The sequence below is a fragment of the Stegostoma tigrinum genome, chromosome 1 (assembly GCF_030684315.1).
Source record: "Stegostoma tigrinum isolate sSteTig4 chromosome 1, sSteTig4.hap1, whole genome shotgun sequence".
Lineage (NCBI taxonomy): Eukaryota > Metazoa > Chordata > Chondrichthyes > Orectolobiformes > Stegostomatidae > Stegostoma > Stegostoma tigrinum.
The window spans coordinates 77,387,395-77,407,973 of NC_081354.1; the positions used below are offsets into that span (position 1 = coordinate 77,387,395).

Sequence of the window (20,579 nt, forward strand, 5' to 3'; positions counted from 1 at the left end):
TGGGACCCTTCTTCAGAAATTGGGAAGGGGAAAATGGGGCTCTAAAATAAATAGAGAGAGGAGGGGTGGAGCTGGGGAAGGTAGGTGGGATGGTGATAGGTGAGTGCAGGTGGGCAGCAGTGGGAATTCTGTGGTGAACATTCATCTCCTGACTCCCTAAATCCAAGTGAAGTTTTGGAGACCGCTTTGTAGAGCGCTTGCACTCTGTTTATAACAAATGACAATGCCTTCCAGTTGCAAACCGCAAACCGCTCCCTAGATGACATGTCCAACCTGGGCCTCCTCCAGTGTTACAACGATGCCACCCAAAAAATGAAGAAGCAGCATCTCATATTCTGCCTTGGGAGCCTACAATGGTTTCAATGTGGACTTTACTAGTTTCAAAGTCTCCCCATGATCAATCCTCCATCTCATCCCTGCCTCCTTGACCTGTCCACCTTCTCTCCAACCTATCTGTTCCTGCCACCTCACTGACTAATTCCTACCACTGACTACCTGCACTCACCTATCACCATCCCACCTACCTTCCTCAGCCCGACCATCCTCTCTCTATTTACTTCAAAGCCTCCTCCCCTATTTCTGAAGAAGGATCCTGGCCTGAAATGTCAGCCTTCCTGCTCCTCTGATGCTGCCTGGCTGGCTGTGTTCCTCCAGCTCCACATGGTCTTATTGCTGCCAGACCTGCTGAGTTTTCCAAAATTTTCTGTTTTGTTTCAGGATCTCCAGCTTCTGCAGTCTTTGTTTAATTTAAGCTTTTTAGTGAAGTTGTATATGAGGTAAATTTTGTACACAATATCAGAAGTTTTTGATGAAAACAGAAATTGCTGGAAAAGCTCAGCAGGTCTGGCAGCATCTGTGGAGAGAAATCAGAGTAAACATTTTGGGCCTGATAACCTTTCTTCAGAACTGAAGATAGCTAGGAAACTACCTGCAGTGATCTCCGGCATTTGTAGCTCAGAAAAGAATGGTTTTTGTGGAGAAGGTGGGGTATGAGGAGGCGGAGAGATGGAGATGGAGTCTAAAGATAGAGAAGAAAAGATTGGACAAGCGAATGAGTAAAGGTTAGCCTGAGGGAATGAATGTCTGCTGATGGGGATTATTAGTAGCTGACAATGGGTAGTGTGTGGTAGCAGCCCATGTGATGACAAGGCCTGGACTGTGGAGGGTCAAGGAAAGCATGGGAAAGGGGCAAAAGCCCAAAAATTGTTGAACTCAGTATTATATCTAGAAAGCTGCAGCATTCCCAAGTGGAAAATGAGGTGCTGTTCTTCCAGCTTGTGCTGAGTTTCACTGGAGCACTGCAGCAAGCCTAAAGGAGACATAATGGCCAGAAAACAAGGTGGTCTGTTGAAGTGACAGGCAATTGGAAGCTCAGTGTCTTTTCTGCAGACAGAAAATAGGTATTCTGTGAAGCGGTCACCCTGTCTACACTTCATTTTCCCAGTGTAGAGAAGACCACAAATGTGAGCAGCGAATGTAGTAGACCAGATTGAGGTAAAATGCTGCTTTATCTGGAAGGTGTGTTTGGGCCCTTGGATATTGAGGAGAGACGAAGTAAACAGGCAAGTGTTAAACCTTCTGCAGTTGCAGGGGGAGGTGGCAACAGATGTGTGGGTGGATGTTTGGAGTGAAGGAGGAGTAGACCAGGATGCCCCAGAATGAACAGTCCTTGTGTTAAAAAATAGGCCTTGTTTTCCAGTAAGAAGCAGAGAGCCCTGAGACCATCCTGATGGGGGATAGATATATAAAGGGATTACATGTCCATGGTAAAGATGATGCAGTTGGAGTCCATAAACTGGAAATTTTGAAATGATGTAAAGCAGTAGAGAAATGGTGGATGTAAGTGGGAAGGGACTGGACAAGGGCAGTAGCAAGCAGAAACAATATGTCTGTCTGGGCAGAGGTAGTTGGAACTGCAGATGCTGGAGAATCTGAGATAACAAGGTGTGGAGCTGGATGAACACAGCAGGCCAAGCAGCATCCTAGGAGCAGGAAAGCTGACGTTCCAGGCCTAGACCCTTCTTCAGAAATGGGGGAGGGGAAGAGGGTTCTGAAATAAATAGGGAGAGAGAGAGGGGCAGATAGAAGGTGGATAGAGGACAAGATAGGTGGAGAGGACACAGACAGGTCAAAGAGGTGGGGATAGAGCCAGTAAAGGTGAGTGTAGGTGGGGAATTAGGGAGGGGATAGATCAGTCCAAGGAAGACAGACAGGAAGGACACCACACCCGGCACTTTTCCCTGCAACCACAGGAAGTGCTACACCTGCCTCTACACCTCCCCACCTCACCCCATCCCAGGCCCCAAGGAGATTTTCCACATCAAGCAGATGTTCACCTGCACATCTGCTAATGTGGTATACTGTATCCACTGTACCCATTGTGGCCTCCTCTACATCAGAGGAACAGCACCTCATATTTCGCTTGGGAACCCTGCAGCCCATTGTATCAATGTGGACTTCACAAGCTTCAAAATCTCCTCTTTGCAACCGGAAGGTGTTGTTGTTTGTTGTAAACAGAGCACAGGCGATCTACAAAGTGGTCTCCGAGCCTCCGCTTGGTCTCACTGATGTAGAGGAGGCCACATCGGGAGCAGCAAATGCAGTAGACCACGTTTACAGATGTGCAGGTGACCCTCTGTCTAATATGAAACGTTTGTTTGGTGCCTTGAATAGAGGTGAGGGGGGGAGGTGTAGGGGCAGGTGTAGCCCTTCCTGCAGATGCAGGGAAAGGTGCCGGGGTGGTGGGGTTAGTGGAGAATGTGGAGCAGACAAGGGAGTCGCGGAGAGCGCGGTCCCTATGAAAGGCAGATAGGGGTGGGTAGGGAAATATCACTTTGATTGTGGGGTCGGATTGTAGGTGCAGAAGTGGCAGAGAATGATATGTTGGATATGGAGGTTTGGTGGGGTGGTATGTGAGGACAAGGGGGATTCTGTCTTTGTTTTTGTTGGGGGAGGGGATGTGAGAGCAGACAATAGACAATAGACAATAGATGCTGGAGTAGGCCATTCGGCCCTTCGAGCCAGCACCACCATTCATTATGATCAAGGCTGATCATCCACAATCAGTATCCTGTTCCTGCCTTATCCCCATAACCCTTGATTCCACTATCTTTAAGAGCTCTATCTATCTCTTTCTTGAAAGTATCCAGGGAGTTGGACTCCACTGCCTTCTGGGGCAGAGCATTCCATATATCCACCACTCTCTGGGTGAAGAAGTTTTTCCTCAACTCTGTTCTAAATGGCCTACCTCTTATTTTTAAACTGTGTCCTCTGGTTCTGGACTCCCCCATCAACGGAAACATGCTTCCTGCCTCCACATTGTCCAATCCTTTAATAATCTTTTACGTCTCAATCAGATCCCCTCTCATCCTCCTAAACTCAAGTGTATACAAGCCCAGTTGCTCCAATCTTTCAACATATGATAGTCCCGCAATTCCGGGAATTGACCTCGTGAACCTACGCTGCACTCCCTCAATAGCAAAAATGTCCTTCCTTAAATTTGGAGACCAAAACTTCACACATTACTCCAGGTGCGGTCTCACCAGGGCCCTGTACAGCTGCAGTAGGACCTCTTTGCTCCTAAACTCAATTCCTCTTGTTATGAAGACCAGCTTGCTATTAGCTTTCTTCACTGCCTGCTCTACCTGCATGCTTGCTTTCATTGACTGAGGTACAAGAACACCCAGATCTCGTTGTGCTTCCCCTTTACCTAACTTGACTCCATTTAGATAAGGCGCGGGAAACGCAAGAGATGCAGTTGAAAGCATTTCTGACCACGGAAGGGAGAGAATTTGCAGTCCTTGAAATAGGAGACTATCCGGGTTGTGAGGGAGTGGAACACCCCATCTTGGGAGCAGACATAGTGGAGGTGGAGGAATTGGGAGTAGGGAATCACATTCTTGTGGGAAGGTGGGTGAGAGATTCGGCCCGCATTCTCACTAGCTCCACCACACCCAGCAACTTTCCCTGCAACCACAGGAAGTGCTACACCTGCCCCTACACCTCCCCACTCACCTCTGTACAAGGCACAAAATAAATCTTCCATATTAGACAGGGGTTCACCTGCAGATCCGTCACATGGTCTACTGTATTCGCTGCTACTGATGTGGCCCTCTACATCGGTGAGACTAAATGGACGCTTGGAGACCATTCTGTAGAGCATCTGCACTCTGTTCACAACAAACAACAACACCTTCCAGTTGCGAGCCATTTTAACTCCAACTTCCTTGGTGACATGTCCGTCCTGGCCGTTCTCCAGTGTTGCAATGATGCCACCTGCATACTGGAGGAGCAGCACCTTATGCTTATATTGCACCCCAGGAGCCTACAGCCCGATGGCCTAAATGTGGAGTTTTCCAGTTTCAAAATCTCTTCATGTCCCAGCCTCATCCCATGACCAACCTTCCCACTTGTCCCCACTTCCTTGCCCTGACACAACCTGTCCATCTTCTCTCCCACTTACCTGTTCCTCCAACCTCACTGTCCAATCCCTGCCACTCCCATTTCCCCAGCCCCACCCCTCCTCGCTCCACTTATTTCTGAGCTCCCTTCCCCCTTCCAATTTCCCTAGAAGGGTCCTGACCGGAAACATCAACTTTCCTGTTCCTCTGCTGCCTGGCCTGCTGTGTTCCTCCAGCTACGCACTGTAGACCCATTTGTTGTTATGGTGTCAGAGATAATGGTATCAATGTGGACTTCACCAGTTTCAAAATCTCCCCTTCCCCCAACTGCATCCCTAAACCAGCCCAGTTCGTCCCCTCCCCCCACTGCACCACACAACCAGCCCAGCTCTTCCCCTCCACCCACTGCATCCCAAAACCAGTCCAACCTGTCTCTGCCTCCCTAACCTGTTCTTCCTCTCGCCCATCCCTTCCTCCCACCCCAAGCCGCACCCCCATCTACCTACTAACCTCATCCCACCTCCTTGACCTGTCCGTCTTCCCTGGACTGACCTATCCCCTCCCTACCTCCCCACCTATACTCTCTCCACCTATCTTCTTTTCTCTCCATCTTCGGTCCACCTCCCCCTCTCTCCCTATTTATTCCAGTTCCCTCCCCCCATCCCCCTCTCTGATGAAGGGTCTAGGCCCGAAACGTCAGCTTTTGTGCTCCTGAGATGCTGCTTGGCCTGCTGTGTTCATCCAGCTTCACATTTTGTTGTTATGGTGTATTGTGTTAGAAGACGTGCAACATTTTAAAAGAACGTAATGCTTGTTAAAAATTCACCTTGATCACTTCTCATTGAACAATCATTAATGAAACAGCTTGGCATTGGGCCATCTTTTTGATTGCCTACGTTGTTGGTAGAAAATAGACTTGATTTTTCAACGTAGTGGAGGGGAAAGCGACTCCAGGATCTAATTCTTTACTGAAGGTGGTGAGTAACATTTAGATATGTACAAATAAAAATTAAACTAGATCCAAATTTTTTGAGGCAAGGTGCAACCGAGATTATGTGGAATGTATTGAAAGTTCGCTACCAAACTAATGTGCTTCGCATGTCAAAAGGAACGGTTTCAAATGGAATGAATTTAAATCTGCTTCTAGTTTTCTGAATTTCGATTTTTCTGATTTCTTAAATATGTACACAGGCAGCCTTGAGATTTTTGAGCACTAGCATTCCAAAAAGTTAATAAACCAGTAGAGGATTAACATGATCTTGGTGATTCAAAGACAGCTTTGTAACTTAATCTTTCCTAAATAAAGTGCGGTCTTTACAATCAGACCTCAAAGCCTAACAGCACGTTGCATTGGCATTTGTGCTAATTATTTGGATGTGAACATAGGAGGCATGGTTAGTAAGATTGCAGATGACACCAGAATTGATGGTGTAGTGGATAGGGAAGAAGGTTACCTTGTAATACAACAAGACCTTGAACAGATGGGCTAAAACTAAGGAGTGGTCAGTGGAGTTTAATCTAGATAAATGTGAGATGTTCCATTTTGCAAAGGCAAGTCAGAGCAGGACATATTCATTTAACAGTAAGGACCTGGGAAGTGTTGCCGAACAAAAAGACCTTGGGGTGCAGGTTCATTGTTCCTTGAAAGTGGAGTCACAGGTGGACAGGGTAGTGAAGAGGGCATTTGGTATGCTTTTGGTCAGTGCATTGAGTATAGGAGTTGGGAGGTCATGTTGCAATTGTACAGAACATTGGTTGGGCCAGTATTGGAATACTATGTTCAATTTTCATTTCCCTGCTGTAGGAAAGATGTTGTTAAACTTGAGAGGGTGCAGAATAGATTTACAAGGATGTTGCCGGGACCAGAGAATTTGAATTAAAGGGAGAGGCTGAATAGGCAGGGGCTTTTTTTCACTGGAGCACGGAGGCTGAGAGGTAACCTTTTAAAGGTTTATAAAATCATGAGGAGCATTAATAGGGTGAATAGCCAAGGTCTTTTCCCCAGGGTGGGGGTGTCCAAAACTTGAGGGTGAGTGTGGAAAGCTTTAAAAGAGTCCTAAGGGCAACTTTTTTATGCAGAGTGTAGTACATGTGTGGAATGAGCTGCCAGAGGAAGTGGTGGGGTCTGGTACAATTACAATATTGAAAAAGCATCTGGATGGGTATACAAATAGGAAGGGTTTAGAGGGAAATGGGCCAATTGCAGGCAAACGGGACTAGATCACTTTAGGGTATCTGGTTGTTATGGACAAGTTGGACTGAAGAGTCTGTTTCCATGCTTTATGACTGTAACTTTATGACTCTTTTATATTATTCCCTTTTGGTCCAGATGTATTTACTAATGCATGCCTTTTCAAATACATGTAAATCCTGTCCTTCAGCATTCCCTCCACTTACATCAGGCTCACCGATCTATAATGCCCTGGCTTTTCCTTACCACCTTTCTTAATTGTGGCACCATGTTAGCCAACTTCCAATCTTCAAACACCTCACCTGTAGCTTTCGATGTTACAAATATCTCAGCAAGGGGCCCAGTAATCTCTTCCCTAGCTTCCCACCAATATCTATGGTATACCTGGACTGGTCCCAGGGGTTTATTGACCTTTACGCATTTTAAGACGTCCAGCACGTCCTCCACTGTATTATGGATGCTTTTCAAGATATCACCATTTATTTGTCCAAGTTCTTTAACTTCCATATCCCTCTCCACAGTAAATACTGAACAGAATACTCATTTAGTATCTCACCCATCTCCTGCAGTTCTACATGTAGATAACCTTGTTAATCTTTGAGGGGCCCTATTCTCTCCCTCATTACTCTTTTGTCCTTAATATGTTAGTAGAATCCCTTTGGATTTTCCTTAACCCTATTTGCCAAAGATATCTCACTTCTCTTTTTGCCCTCCTGATTTTCCTCTTGAGGGGAGTCCAAATCTAGAGACATAGTTCTAAGGGGAGAGGGGAAAGATTTAGAAGGGACCTAAGGGGCAACTTTTTCACACAGAGGGTGGTGTTGTATGGAATGAGCTGCCAGAGGAAGTGGTGGAGGCTGGTACAATTACAACATTTAAAAGGCATCTGGATGGGTATATGATAGGAAGGGTTTAGAGGGAAATGCTGGCAAATAGGACTAGATTACTTTAGGATATCTGGACAGGTTGGACCAAAGGGTATGTTTCCACGCTGTCCAGCTCTATGACTATGATTCTATAAATATATTCCTACTGCCCTTGTAGACGACGGATTTACTTAATCCCATCTGTCTATACCTGACATATGTTTCCTACTTGTTCTTTTTGAAAACAGGCAGCCCAAAGTTTCCTGGAGAGCGGGCCAAAGCAGAGGAGACCGAGTCTTTACAGGGAGTGCCCCAGTAATTAACTTTAATTCTTAATTTTTCTACATATACTAAGAACAATGGTATTGCTTCACTTCACTGTTTCTCTATGTTATTACTTGTACCTACATTTTGTACTGAGGTACATTTGTAGCTAAGATGGTGCTGTGTGTAGCAATATTGTACACTTTTCACTGTACTCCTGTACTTGAGCAAGTGACATTAAAGCTTAAATCAAGTCAGTACTGTCTCTGGACACTCATTATCTCACTTTTATAAGCCTCCCACCTTTCAACTGTCGCTTTATCCATGTTTAGCCTCTCCCAACCAGCTTTTGCAAGTTCTTGCCTAATACCGGCAAAGTTCGCCTTACTCCAATCTAGAACTTTAACTTTTAGATCAGATCTATCCTTTTCCATAACTACTTTCAAGATAATAGAATTACGATCGCTGGCCCAAACCTGCTCCCCCACCGAGGACAAAGGTAGGAAATTAACTTGGCAAGAGCAGACAGAGGATTGGCAAAGGGAGTTATGTGAGTAGACAGAAACGTGCAGGCGGAGTATAATGTGGATGAGTGCGAACTTGAACATTTTGGCAGGAAGAAAAATGACATCCTGTTTAAATGGACATGGATTGGAGAATCCAGTGGTGCAGTGGGATCTGGCTGACCTAGCTCATGAATTGCAAAGTTAATGTGCAGGAACTTCAAGTGATCAGGAAGGCAAATGGAACTTTGTTATTTAATGCAAGGGGAACTGAATGTGTAAAATAGGAAATTTTTACTGCAGTTGTTTGGAGCAATGGTGAGACTATATCTGGAACTGTATAAAGTTTTGGTCGCCTTATTGGAAAGAAAATATAATTACTTCAGAAGCAATTCAGAGAAGGTTCATGCAACACATGCCTGAGATGAAGATCTTATCTTGTGAAGATTGGTTAAACAGTTTGAAACCATATCCATGAGGAGTTTGGAAGAATTGAGAGGTCATCTTAATGAAACATGTAATATCTTGTGGAGACTGGATAGCATGAATATCTAAATGATAATTTCTCTTGTGGAGAGACTAAAACTAGGGAACATAGTATAATAAGAGATCTCCCTTTTAAATCACAGTTGAGGATTTTTTTGTAATTTTTAGATTAACCTGTGGTCAATGAATTTACAAACAATGGAAATAATCTCTCCCTATCAATGCTAAATGTTTATTTTACTACCTGTGATGAAACCACTCCTTAGTTTTCTGAATTCCATGGAATACAGCACTCCTTTGTATGTGTAATCTCTTTGCTCGTAGGATGTTTTATGACTATTACGAAGGCCAGACCAGATAAGGTTGGCAAATTTCTTTAAACAAGAAAGCAAGGAATTGCGAGTGCTGGAAATCAGAAATGAAAACCGAAGTTGCTGGAAAAACTCAGCAGGTCTGGCAGCATCTGTAAAAAGAAAGCAGAATTAACATTTCAGGTCCAGTGGCCCTTCTTCAGAACTTTGAGCCAGTTAATTCTGTTTTATTTCCATAGATGCTACCCAACCTGCTGAGCTTTTCCAGCAATTTCTATTTTATTGTGGCAGATTTTCTTCCCCAGTGAACCAGATGGGACACTACAGCAATCAGTTTAATTGTCATTGCAGATTAATGTTCTATTTCAGAGTTAATCATTGAATTTAAATTCTGCATGCTGTTATGGTAGGATTTGAATGCACATCTCCAGAGCATTAGCCTGTGTTCCTGAAAGACTAATCCAGTGGCACAGACACAACATCTGAACATGCATAGCACTAAGAATGAATGTTATTGATCGCATTCTGAACTTTTACTGCAGCAGAGTGACATTGCCTCTGCCTTTACTATCGCAGGTACTGAGACATTTCATTACTGCTAGATCTGTCAGTGTTGTCATGGAGGTTGCCACCACTCTGAAGTTGAAAAGAATGGGCTAGCTCTGTGTGAAGCCCTCTGTCACTGTCCTGTAGTATTAAGGAATATTGAGCTCTTCTGCTGGCCTGCCAATGTGCCAAGCATCTGAATATGCATGTTCGTCAGCGTACACATGAATGTCCCCCATACAAGGTCTCCAACTGGGGAACTGGCATGTGTTTGGTATTTTCCCCTGACATGGTCTACAATTCAACATGAGACAACCCTCCTCAATACTACCCTCAAAAGTAGGTGCAGTGCCAGCATCTAAGTTTCTAGCTGTCAGTGTCAGATCAAGTGTCAGTCCTTTTACATCTGATGCCTGCTTTAGTTTGTAGCCTTCACTTTGAAGCTGCATTAGTCACACACCAGTCCCTGCACTTCACAGGGGAGAAATGCACAAGAGGAGTATTCACCGAGGGAAGGGGATTGCCTGGAAAATAGGATAACTGTGGTTGCACTTCTTGCCAGATTGAGGATGAGATGGGTTTTGAAGCTGTGAGGTGGGAGACTTAGAACAGCACTAAATTGATGAGAATGAGCTGGAGCTTCTGGATGAGTCCTGATTGTTAGAGATTGTCAGTGGGGGAGTGATGGGCATGTGGTGCACCAAGCAGGTTGTCAGGTTGGTATTGACCCACTCCGGATGCAAAATAATAAAGGGTAATTCTCCATGGAGGCAAGACCTTGGAAGTGGGAGGCTGGTCCATCTAGCCTGCACGTCCCTGGACACTACAGTGCAATTTAACACGGCCAAGCCACCTAAGCCGCACGTCCTTGGAATGTGGGAGTAAACTGCAGCACCTGGAGGAAACGGATGCAGGGAGAATGTTTAAACTCCACATAGACAGTCACCTGAGAGTGGAATCAAACCCAGGTTCATCGTGCCGTGAGGCTGTAGTGCTAATCACTGTGCCACTATGCCACTGAAAATGTTATAGTCTGTTACAGAGGACGTAATAGCAGAATATTTAGAAATATTTAATGTAATCACACGGAGTCAGCATGACTTCATGAAGGAAAATCATGTCGGATAATCTTACTAGAATTATTTGAGGAGGTAACAAGCAGGATAGAGAAAGGAGAAGCAGCGAATGTCGTACAATTGAATTTTCAGAAGGTATTTGATAAGGCCAGACTTAATAAGGTAAGCTTCCATGATGTTGGAGGTAGTCTAATGGCATGGGTAAAGATTTGGCCAACTAATAATAAATAGAGAGTTGGGATAAGTGGAGCATTTTCAGGATGGCTGCAGAAACTACAGCACTGAGGGATCTGAGTTCTTGTGTATAAAAAGCTGGCATCCAAGTTCAATGGTAAGAGACAAAACAAATGGAATATTGGTCTTCATTTCAAAGGGAATGGAATTTAAAGCATGAGACCTTGCTAAAACAATACAAGACACTAGTCAGACTAAAACTGGAATAGTTTTGTGCCTCTTATCTAGCTAAATATATTTGGGCATTGGAAGCAGGTAGAGAGGTTTCACTGGGCTAATACCAGATATGGGGACTGTCTTATGAGGAGACATTGAGTGGCCTAGGCCTGTACTCATTGGAAGAATGAGTACTGAAACTTACATAGTTCTTAGAGGACTTGTCAGAGAAGATGAAGAAAGGTTGTTTCCCCTTGCAGGAGAGTCTAGGTCCAGAGGGAATAACCTCAGATTAAGAGGTTGCACGTTAGAGAAAGAGATGAGGAGGAATTTCCTCTTTCAGAGGCTCTGTGGAATTCTTTGTCGCAGAGGGATGTAGACACTGGATCATAAAGTATATTCAAGACTGAAATAGACAGTTTTATAATCAGTAAGGAAATCAAGATTTAATACGAAAATGCAGGAGATTCAAGTTGCACATTATCCAATCAGCCATGATCTCATTGAAAGGCAGTATAAACTTAATGGGTTGAATGGTCTCCTTCTGCTCCTATGGTCTTACAGCCTTGTTCCAATCATTTTATCACAGCAGTGATAAGGATTATGGTTGGTTGAGTTTAGTGCCTATAGCTTTATAATCTCAAAAGCATAGTTCTTTTTTGAGCTTATTATGACAATTTTATGCATATCTATTATTATGAGAGGCACCATTAATGCAATGTTACATCTACAATGAGTCAATTAAGATTATTAATGTAGCTTTAGCTATTATGTCATAACCTAGTGAATTGTGTTCCTGAACACTAAATTGGAAGAAATGAAGAAAAAGAAAATGAATGAAAGGCATTATGGATCTTTTCAGTTTATTGGTGTCTTTTAAAAAAAAATACAGCTCTCTCAACAAGTCTGTAAACAAATCAATGGTACAAAAGTCAATGGCAACCAGCAAAAAGTTGTCTGTGAATCCCCACCCATTGGGGGTCAGTTTCTTTCAGGAAATAACTGTCTCCCTGACTGCGCTGGAGAAAGTTTCATTAAGTCTGCTAAGAAATAACAACTTGGTGATATGTGAGCCCTCCTTTTGTCACACTGAAAGTGACTCGTTCTTAGACTGCACTTTGCTTCAAAATAACTGATTCTGAATACTTGTGATAGGAAAAGCAGTCTTTCTAAACACTGAATCTATAACCCTAATATTTAGTCATGGATAGGAAGACAACAGGGACATGAGTTTTTAGATTGAAAACTTGGAAAGCATAGGTTTCCTGGATATTTGGCAAAACATAATCATAGGACATTTTTCAAATATGTTCAACAGCTTTGCCATGGGCAGGCTTGCTATCCCTTGGACAGGAAGTCAGCCAGGGAGAGGATGCCAGGTATTTAGGGATGGCTGTGGGGAGGTGATGGAGGAGGATGCAAAGGTGTAAGGGTAATGAATCAGGCACCACAGGGCTCCAAATACCTGAAAATAAACTTATTGACTTTGGAGAAAAGTCTCCTACTCCTCTTAGTTCAAAAGTGCAATATCCGCACTTAGCACATGGACCCAGCCTTTTTGTTTGCTCTTTACTTACAAGAGATTCCTGAAACCAATAAACCCTGGCCTCAATGTGTTAAAAGCATATATTCCTTTTGAAGTAAGTGCAGCAGCGACCAACATCTCATCAGTCAACTTGCCTCCAAGAGAGCGAATTGGCCATTCACCCTCCAACTTTTTTCATTTACTGTATAAAAACTGAAAGAACTGCAGATGCTGTAAATCAGGAACAAAAACGCTGTTCTGAGGAAGGGTCACCAAACCTGAAATGTTAACTCTGTTTTTTTCTTCACAGATGCTGCCAGACCTGCTGAGCTTTTCCAGCAACTTCTGTTTTTGTTTCATTTACTGTTAGTTTCAAAGTTGACGGGGAACGGAACTTGATTTTCTCGAATTTCATTTGTTTTTATTGCCAAAGGTAGTTGTTCTGAAAGGGTTGATGTTGGAAATTATTTTGGCATCCATCCAATCCGATACTTTTACACAGTCTTGGGTGGAGAATTGAGAAGTCTATCTCCAGATCTTGGTGGGGTCAGAATATTGCTTCCTCTTGTCAAGACTCAGTAGGGGTTTACTCTCTACCACTTATTGAACAGGCTCTAGGTTCACAAAGAAATATTGATAGCAGCACTGTATCCTAACCACATATTGTCAGTGGCAGTACAGCAACAAATGACATAGTTTGATTTCATTCTTTGCAATGGCATAAATTTCCTGAATCATACCAGTACAATGCTCCAAGCTCTCCAGTCCAAGATTCTGTTTGTTCACAACCTTCTCCCTCCACAACCAAAGGCAGCAAATAATTTCCAGGTAATTGCTTCAGTAGAGCTTGTGGCACCCACATGGTAAGTTGGGGATGATTGGCTATTTATTGCCTGGAACTGGACGTCACATCTTCTAACATTTTGACTCTGCAGCTGCTTTTTCCACATGTCCACAGTCATTTTCAAAGGTGAAGTGGCATGATTGTAAACTGGAAATGAGTGGGCTGGCAGGAGATATTTGGTCTTGAAGAGTACATGAGACGTCTACAGCTGTGGTCAGTATTCATTGTCATCATCCATATCTCAACAAAAAAAATACTCTTTATTCTTTCTAGATATTATTCACTGTGAATCAAAAAGAAATAACGCAAAATGGCACAGTTTGGAGGAACTCCAATGGTTGTAATGACCCAGCCTGCAGCCACATCAAAAAGGGAATGGAATACGGGACTGTGGAGCTGTTGTGATGATCTGGGAATATGTAAGAAAGTCTTTATTCATGTGTAAAGTTTTAGAATCTGTGGCACAGTTATATTGTTCTGTCCTTTCTGCTCTTTAGTTAATCATTTATTTGCAATCATAGCTGTACACAACCGCTTTAAAGATCTTATGGTACATCTGAGGTTATAAAATGCAAAATGCATTGTTAACTATTATTTTCTTTTCCTTTTGTTTCTATTTGTGTGACTGGCTACTTTGCACACAGAATCACAGGATTATCGCAACACAGAACAAGGTCGTTTGGCCAATCATTTCTGAATGATCAATTCATCTTAGTGCCATGTGCCCTCCTTCTCGCCATACCCCAAACATTTGTCCTTCTCAGTTAACAGTCTAATTTGCTTGGACTAGCTTCAGGTGAACTTGCCTCCACCACATTCTCAGGCAGTGCATTCCAGATCTTAACCACTCACTGCAGGGAATATATTTGGCCTCATGCGGCTTTCACCTCTTTTCCTACCTAATTTAAATTCATGCCCTCTCATTCTTTGTCCTTTCAAGAGTGGAAATAATTAATAAATATCTGCTGTGTTTCAGATTTCTCATAGAATCCCTACAGTGTGGAAACAGGCCATTCGGTCCAACAAGTCCACAGCAACACTCCAAAGCGCATCCCACCCAGAACCATCCCCTACTCTATCCCTGCATTTCCCATGGCCAATCCACCCAGCCTGCACATCCCTGGACACTATGGGCACTTTAGCACGGCCGACCCACCTAACTTGCATATCTTTGGACTGCTGGAGAAAACTGGAGCACCTGGAGGCACAAGCGAGAGCGTGTGAACTCCACACAGACAATTGCCTAAGGATGGAAGCGAACCCAGGTCCCTGGCACTGGTGTCAGTACTAATCTTTTACATTAGATATTAAGCCAAGGCCTACCATAAATGATCCTGGGGTACTATTTAAAGAAAAACCAGCAATTCGCCCAAGTGCCCTGGCTAAAACTTAACCCTCAACAACATTAAAAATAGTTTATCTGATCATGAGTTATTGCTATTTGTGAAACCTTGCTGTCTTTCCTATGATACAAGACACTACAAGACAATAACTTTAATTGTTCTGGAATGTCCAAAAATTATGGTTTAAGGATATGGAGAATGCAAATCTAACCATTTCTAATTCTCCTGACCCCTCTAGAGATGCCAATATCCAATTGTGGATGAGCCAGTTTCCTCCAATCAAATACTGGGGAGACAGAAATTATTCTTTTCTGCCCCAATCACAAATCCCATTCCCTAGCCAGCTCATACTGAACGTCTGTCACTATATTCTTGTTGCTAATTTTTTAGATATTTTATAATCGACCTATTCAAGAATGTTATGACAGAGGGAGCCACATGCCCCACCCCTCAAAGAGAACAAAACAGCATTTTGTTTAAAGTCACCAATAGTTTAGACAGTGAGTCCAAACCACAAGCCAGGATGGAGAGGTGTGCTGTCGACAGATCTCAAACTTGCAGCAGGACCCACAATAAATGTCAAGTTTATCACTTTAACCTTGACTACAGGCCCACCTTTTCTAAAATATGCCAACTAGCAATGCTCACACCCCATGAATGAATATAAAACAGCACCAGGGCTGCCTATTTATAACTCCATAACATCATTTGTCTCTGCTTATTCCAAGTATTAGCTGTTCCTTGAACCCTTAGCCTTGCTTTCATTACCTTCCAGCTTGACAAATCCAGTGCTTTCCTGGCTAGTCCCCAAACTTACTCCCTCCTTTAACTTGAGCTAATTTTAAACTCTACTCACTGCTTTCATTCTAATCTGTACCAAGCCTCACTTACTCTTTAATCCTGTGTTTACTGAATTACTGAATTCTGGTCCTCATATTCAAATATTCCTGTGATTCTCCGTTCCAACTTCCATACAATCTTCAAAGAACACTGCATTGTGTTCAGTGACTTGGGGACCATAAGGACCGCAGATGCTAGAAGTCTAAAGGTGTGACGCTGGAAAAGCGCAGCAGATCAGACAGCATCTGAGGAGTAGATAAGTTTTGGTTTTGATCCCAAATCATTGACTTACCTGATCCTCAATGCTGTCTGAGCTACTGTGCTTTTGCAGCTTCACACCACTGCATTGCATTCATTCTGCACTTCATTTGTGAGCATCCTGCACTTCATTCCCTGCAGCACTGATGGCTGCACATTCAACTGTATCGGTCCTAGATTTTGGAATTATGTTCTCTTGAAAGACCTTTCTCCTTTGTCAGGCCATTGGATCCTCATCCTTTTCCTTTTGATGGGGTCACTTTCCATCTAGTTATGTGCCTGTGAAAGTCTTTGGGATGTTTTCCCCCACTAAGGATGTGAAATAAATACAACTTTTTGAAAATACCTAATATTACCAAAAGTTTAAAAATACAATCCTACTTACTTGTATTTGAACGAAACATGTTTTCAATTCTTAAGGAAAAAATACAACTGTTCAAGAGAAGAATTTTACTGAAGTAGGCAGTAGAATCCCTAATGTTTCTTAAATGATGCACTTTATTCTGATAGGACAGTTTTTAAATGAAAAGCAAAACACTGATAACGTTGGAAATTTGAAATAAAAATGGGAAATCCTAGAAATAAACAATGAAGGCTAGACTTCCAGCAAAGCTCACATCCTTAAGATTGAATAAATTTTGTTAAGTATTTTGGAAGTTTAAGAAGCATCAGTGGAAAATGTGTCACAGTTGACTAAGAATTTCCTCAAATTTGTGCTGTAAAAAATGATCTTTATGCAAAACATTAACTTCTCTGTTTGTTCTCGTGGAGATTGGTGATGTGTTTTTATTTTATTCTTCCTCCTGTTATTTCTAGGTTGCTGTGGCATGTTCTGCCTACCTTGTCTAGGCTGTCAAATTGCAGGGAACATGGGTGAATGTTGTCTCTGTGGTACCAGCATGGCTATGAGAACTCTTGTCAGAGCAACATACAACATTTCAGTAAGTCAGTCAGATTTTAAGAACACATGAAAAAGAGTAAAATACTTTAAAAGCCTGCAATATTTTTAAAACAAAAAGTCTATCTTATGGACTCTATATTTTTCATTCGATCTCCTGACAGAAAGTTCTGAAATAATATTAGAGACATAGTCATAGAGCTGTACAGCATAGAAATGGACTCTTCAGACAAGCTCGTCCATGCCGACCAGAAATCCTAAATAAACCTAGTCCCATTTGCAAGTTTTTGGCCCATTTCCCTCTAAATCCTTCCTAGTCATGTACCCATCCAGATGCCTTTTAAATGTTGTAATTGTACTGCCCTCCACCACTTTTTTTTGGCAGCTCATTCCATACACGCACCATCCTCTGCCTGAAAATGTTGCCCCTCTGGTCCCTTTTTAATCTTTCTCCCTCACCTTAAACCTATGATGTCTAGTTCTGGACTCTCCCACCCTGGGAAAAGACCTTGCCTATTTACTCTATCCCTGCCCCTAATGATTTATAAACCTCTATAAGGTCATCCCTCACCCTCCGATACTCCAGGGAAGTTAACCCTAATCTATTCAGCCTCGCCCTATAGCCCAAATGCTCCAATCTCGGCCACATTCCTTGTAAATCTTTTCTGAACCCTTTCAAGTTTCACAACATCCTTCCCATAGCAGAATTGCACAATTCCTATAGACCGGAATTGCATGCAGCATTCCAAAAGCGGCCTAATCAATGTCCTGTACAGTCACAATATGACCTCCCAGCCCCTGTAGACAATGCATTGACCAATAAAGGCAAGCATACCAAGTGCCTTCTTCACCATTCTGTCTACCTGCATTGGTACCCATAAATAAATAAGCAAATTTCCATTCAGGTATCATTATATTTGTGTTATTGAACCCTAAATGGCTGCCCTCCAGATACTGTTCATATCTCAGCCTCTCAATCCCCTCTGGCAATAACACAGGGACTATTTGTTTTATGGAGAATTTCATCCTGTTAGTCTTTGCCTGTCCCTATCATTACTGATCTTCTTCTCAACAGATATTTATCCAGATCCTATTTGAAGAAGTATTCCACACATGTTAGCCAGAAGATGATTCTTCACTTCTGCCATTTCATTAGGAAAATGTTTCTTCTAAGTTTTAGTCTTGCTTGAAATTAGTCAACCCATTTCAAACCTGGGCCCTTTGGCTTCACATTTGCAGAATTATTTAAAAGCCTATTTATTTAGTAGCTCCTCAGCCTTTTAGAAACCTGACCATGGCCCCTTCTCATCAGTGAAAACCAAGTTAGTTCTGCACATTTTTATACAACATCCCAACCCTTCTCAACTACTCTCCTTTGTTGTTCAGCTGAGTAGGACTGTAGTCACACAGCCCCACTCTTAACTATTGAGTCATAGAGTAGCCCAGCAGTAGCTTCTCTTAAACGCATTGTTAGCTTTTGATTCCTTCCTGTCCCTGGTCCTCTTCTTTTCCCAATCAACGATGCTGCCCCTTTGTGTCCATTCTAACATACATCTAATTCCACATGTATACATTCAGCTACTTCTCATCACACCTTCTCTGCAGCTCCCTGTTGACTGCTGGTTATCAGACCAAGTTAGACAGCGGATTGGGTTGAATGATTTCAACAGTTTGGGTTCAATCCCTCCCCGTATCAGCTCTGGGTAGTTCTGCATTAGTAGATGTAGCTAGGTGCCCCTTAAGCTATATAAGGATTTGGCACTTTCTAATGAAGGGAGATGTCTAAGGACCCTTGACTAATTACAAAACATTAAGGAAAACTGAAGCCATTGTCTTCTTTGAAAGTGCAACATAATCTCTGTTCCCTAGACACGATTAACCCCTCCTGAGTCACAGTTCACAAACTTAGCATCCTTTTTGACAATGAACTTTCAACTTCACACACACCACTGTCCTGCTACAAAAACATTTACTTCTACCTCCTTACTGTTGTCTGTTTCCACCCTGCCTCAGCTTGTGTGTCACTACTTTTCCAGTGGTTTCGTGGCCAGCCTCTCATCTTCCAAACGCAGTAAACCTAAACTTACCCAAAACAATTACCAATACACTAATTCTTATTTTGTCCCGTTCACCTATTACAAGCACCACTCCAGCCCATTCCTACTGATCAGTGTGAGCTCCAGGTCTACCAATGCCTTGATTCCTGGACCCACTGTAATAGTTTGACAATTTCTTACTGCATTAATAATGAGACCATTCCAGAGCACATACAGAAACTCCGCATTCAGTACGTTCAATTGCAGACTGAAGGCAACACCCTCTAGGCAAGGTTTGTTTTTGTTTCTATGCCAGTCTTTGACATTATCGTTTCCACAGGATTTTCTCTTCAGCTTTCGATGCTTTAATATTTTTAAATCATTTTTGTCCTTTTCGTGTGATTCAGTAAAACTAACAAAAAACAGAAACAATTATTTCAGGTACTAGAGGTTCGTTGGTACCAGAACCTTAAAGTAAAACGTGAAGTATAGCAGACAGCAGTAATTTGATTATTGTACGTGCTGTTTGTCTTGAAATGGATCTTAGGAAAACAGTCCACTTTCAATATTTTTCCAAGCTCATTTGTCCTAGGCTATAATAAATCTTTCATCATTTATAATTCTGTAGATTAACATCTCATAAAGTGGCTGCCTGTTTATATGAGAGATAGTAGGAACTGCAGATGCTGGAGAATCTGAGATAACAAGGTGTAGAGCTGGATGAACACAGCAGGCCAAGCTGCATCAGAGGACGAAGAATAAAAAACAGGAGAGGTCCTTAGTGGGTCTGGGAGAGGGAGGCTCTGAGCTGGGGTAGGCTTGATTGTAGTGCCTAGAGATGCTGGCGCATGGCTGCGAGTGTGTTTCGGGAGTCGCAGGGAGAAATGCTTCTAAAGGGTCTCAATGTTCTGAATGTGGACATTATCCCGTTTGGGGCCAAATTTGGAAGGCTTGTATGTGGACTGTAATCCATTGGGGATGATCTGGTTCCAAAGGCAGGTACTAAGAAAGGTGATGTGGCTGTAATAACTGGTTTGCTTCAGGACATGGTCGAGCAGTTTCAAGGCTGAAGAGATTACGAGAGAGTTGCATTGGGACAGAGATCCACTGAGGTTTTTCTGGAGGGAGGAGGGTAACTTCTTCAGGGTAGGCATTCTTAGAAGAGGCTTCGCAGCGGGTTTAAAATTGTTTCAGAGTTTCTCCTGCTCCTACGATGCTGCTTGGTCTGCTGTGTTCATCCAGCACTACTCCTTGTTATCTCTGCCTGTTTGTATGCTTGCTTTTGTAAGAACAAGCAGGACATTTCAATGGCATTCATTGTGTGGAGAAGTTTGCTGTGTGGTAACAAGGTGCAACATAAATATAGACACTTCTATTGCATTCTGATAACAGGGTGAACTATTCTATTTTGAGAGTAATAAAAAAAGACACTGAGCAAACCTTCTTCTGAGACCATGAAATAATATTGAAGTCTATAGCCTCAAAATACTTCTTCCATCTCCCTCATCCAAACTGCAAGGCAAAAAAGAAGATTGACAGCAAAACAAAGATTACAGAAATGTATAAACATAAATAAAAATAGCTCTGCATACCCAAGGAAGTGAGTGTGTTAGTGTCTATTCATTATAATTTTTTATTGTTTTGCAGGGATCCCTCTGCAAAGATTTCTGTGCAACTGCTTTTTGCCTCCCATGCTCTCTTTGCCAAATTAAAAGAGAAATTAATTATGTAAGATGAGACCGCTTAGAGGTTTGCTGGATATATTACACAATTGTGTGGTAAGTAGAGAATATCTGTGATAA

General features: G+C 42.6%; 1 protein-coding gene across 6 annotated transcripts in view; it reads left to right on the plus strand.

Annotated features, from left to right (window-relative positions):
• LOC132209761 (placenta-specific gene 8 protein-like) overlaps positions 1 to 20,579 on the plus strand; it is a 75,135-nt gene that overhangs the window by 22,636 nt on the left and 31,920 nt on the right. The window contains exons 1-4 of one of the 6 annotated variants that reach the window (XM_059646487.1): positions 5,052 to 5,377; positions 13,676 to 13,821; positions 16,660 to 16,784; positions 20,425 to 20,555. In XM_059646487.1, coding sequence (XP_059502470.1) covers positions 13,713 to 13,821; positions 16,660 to 16,784; positions 20,425 to 20,514 — 324 coding nt within the window. In that variant the 5' untranslated portion in view covers positions 5,052 to 5,377; positions 13,676 to 13,712 and the 3' untranslated portion in view covers positions 20,515 to 20,555. Of the gene's footprint in view, positions 1 to 5,051; positions 5,378 to 7,747; positions 7,773 to 8,135; positions 8,221 to 13,273; positions 13,387 to 13,675; positions 13,822 to 16,659; positions 16,785 to 20,424; positions 20,556 to 20,579 lie in introns of those variants that run through there. The other 5 variants (XM_059646485.1, XM_059646490.1, XM_059646492.1 and 2 more) reach the window with 5 other exon arrangements.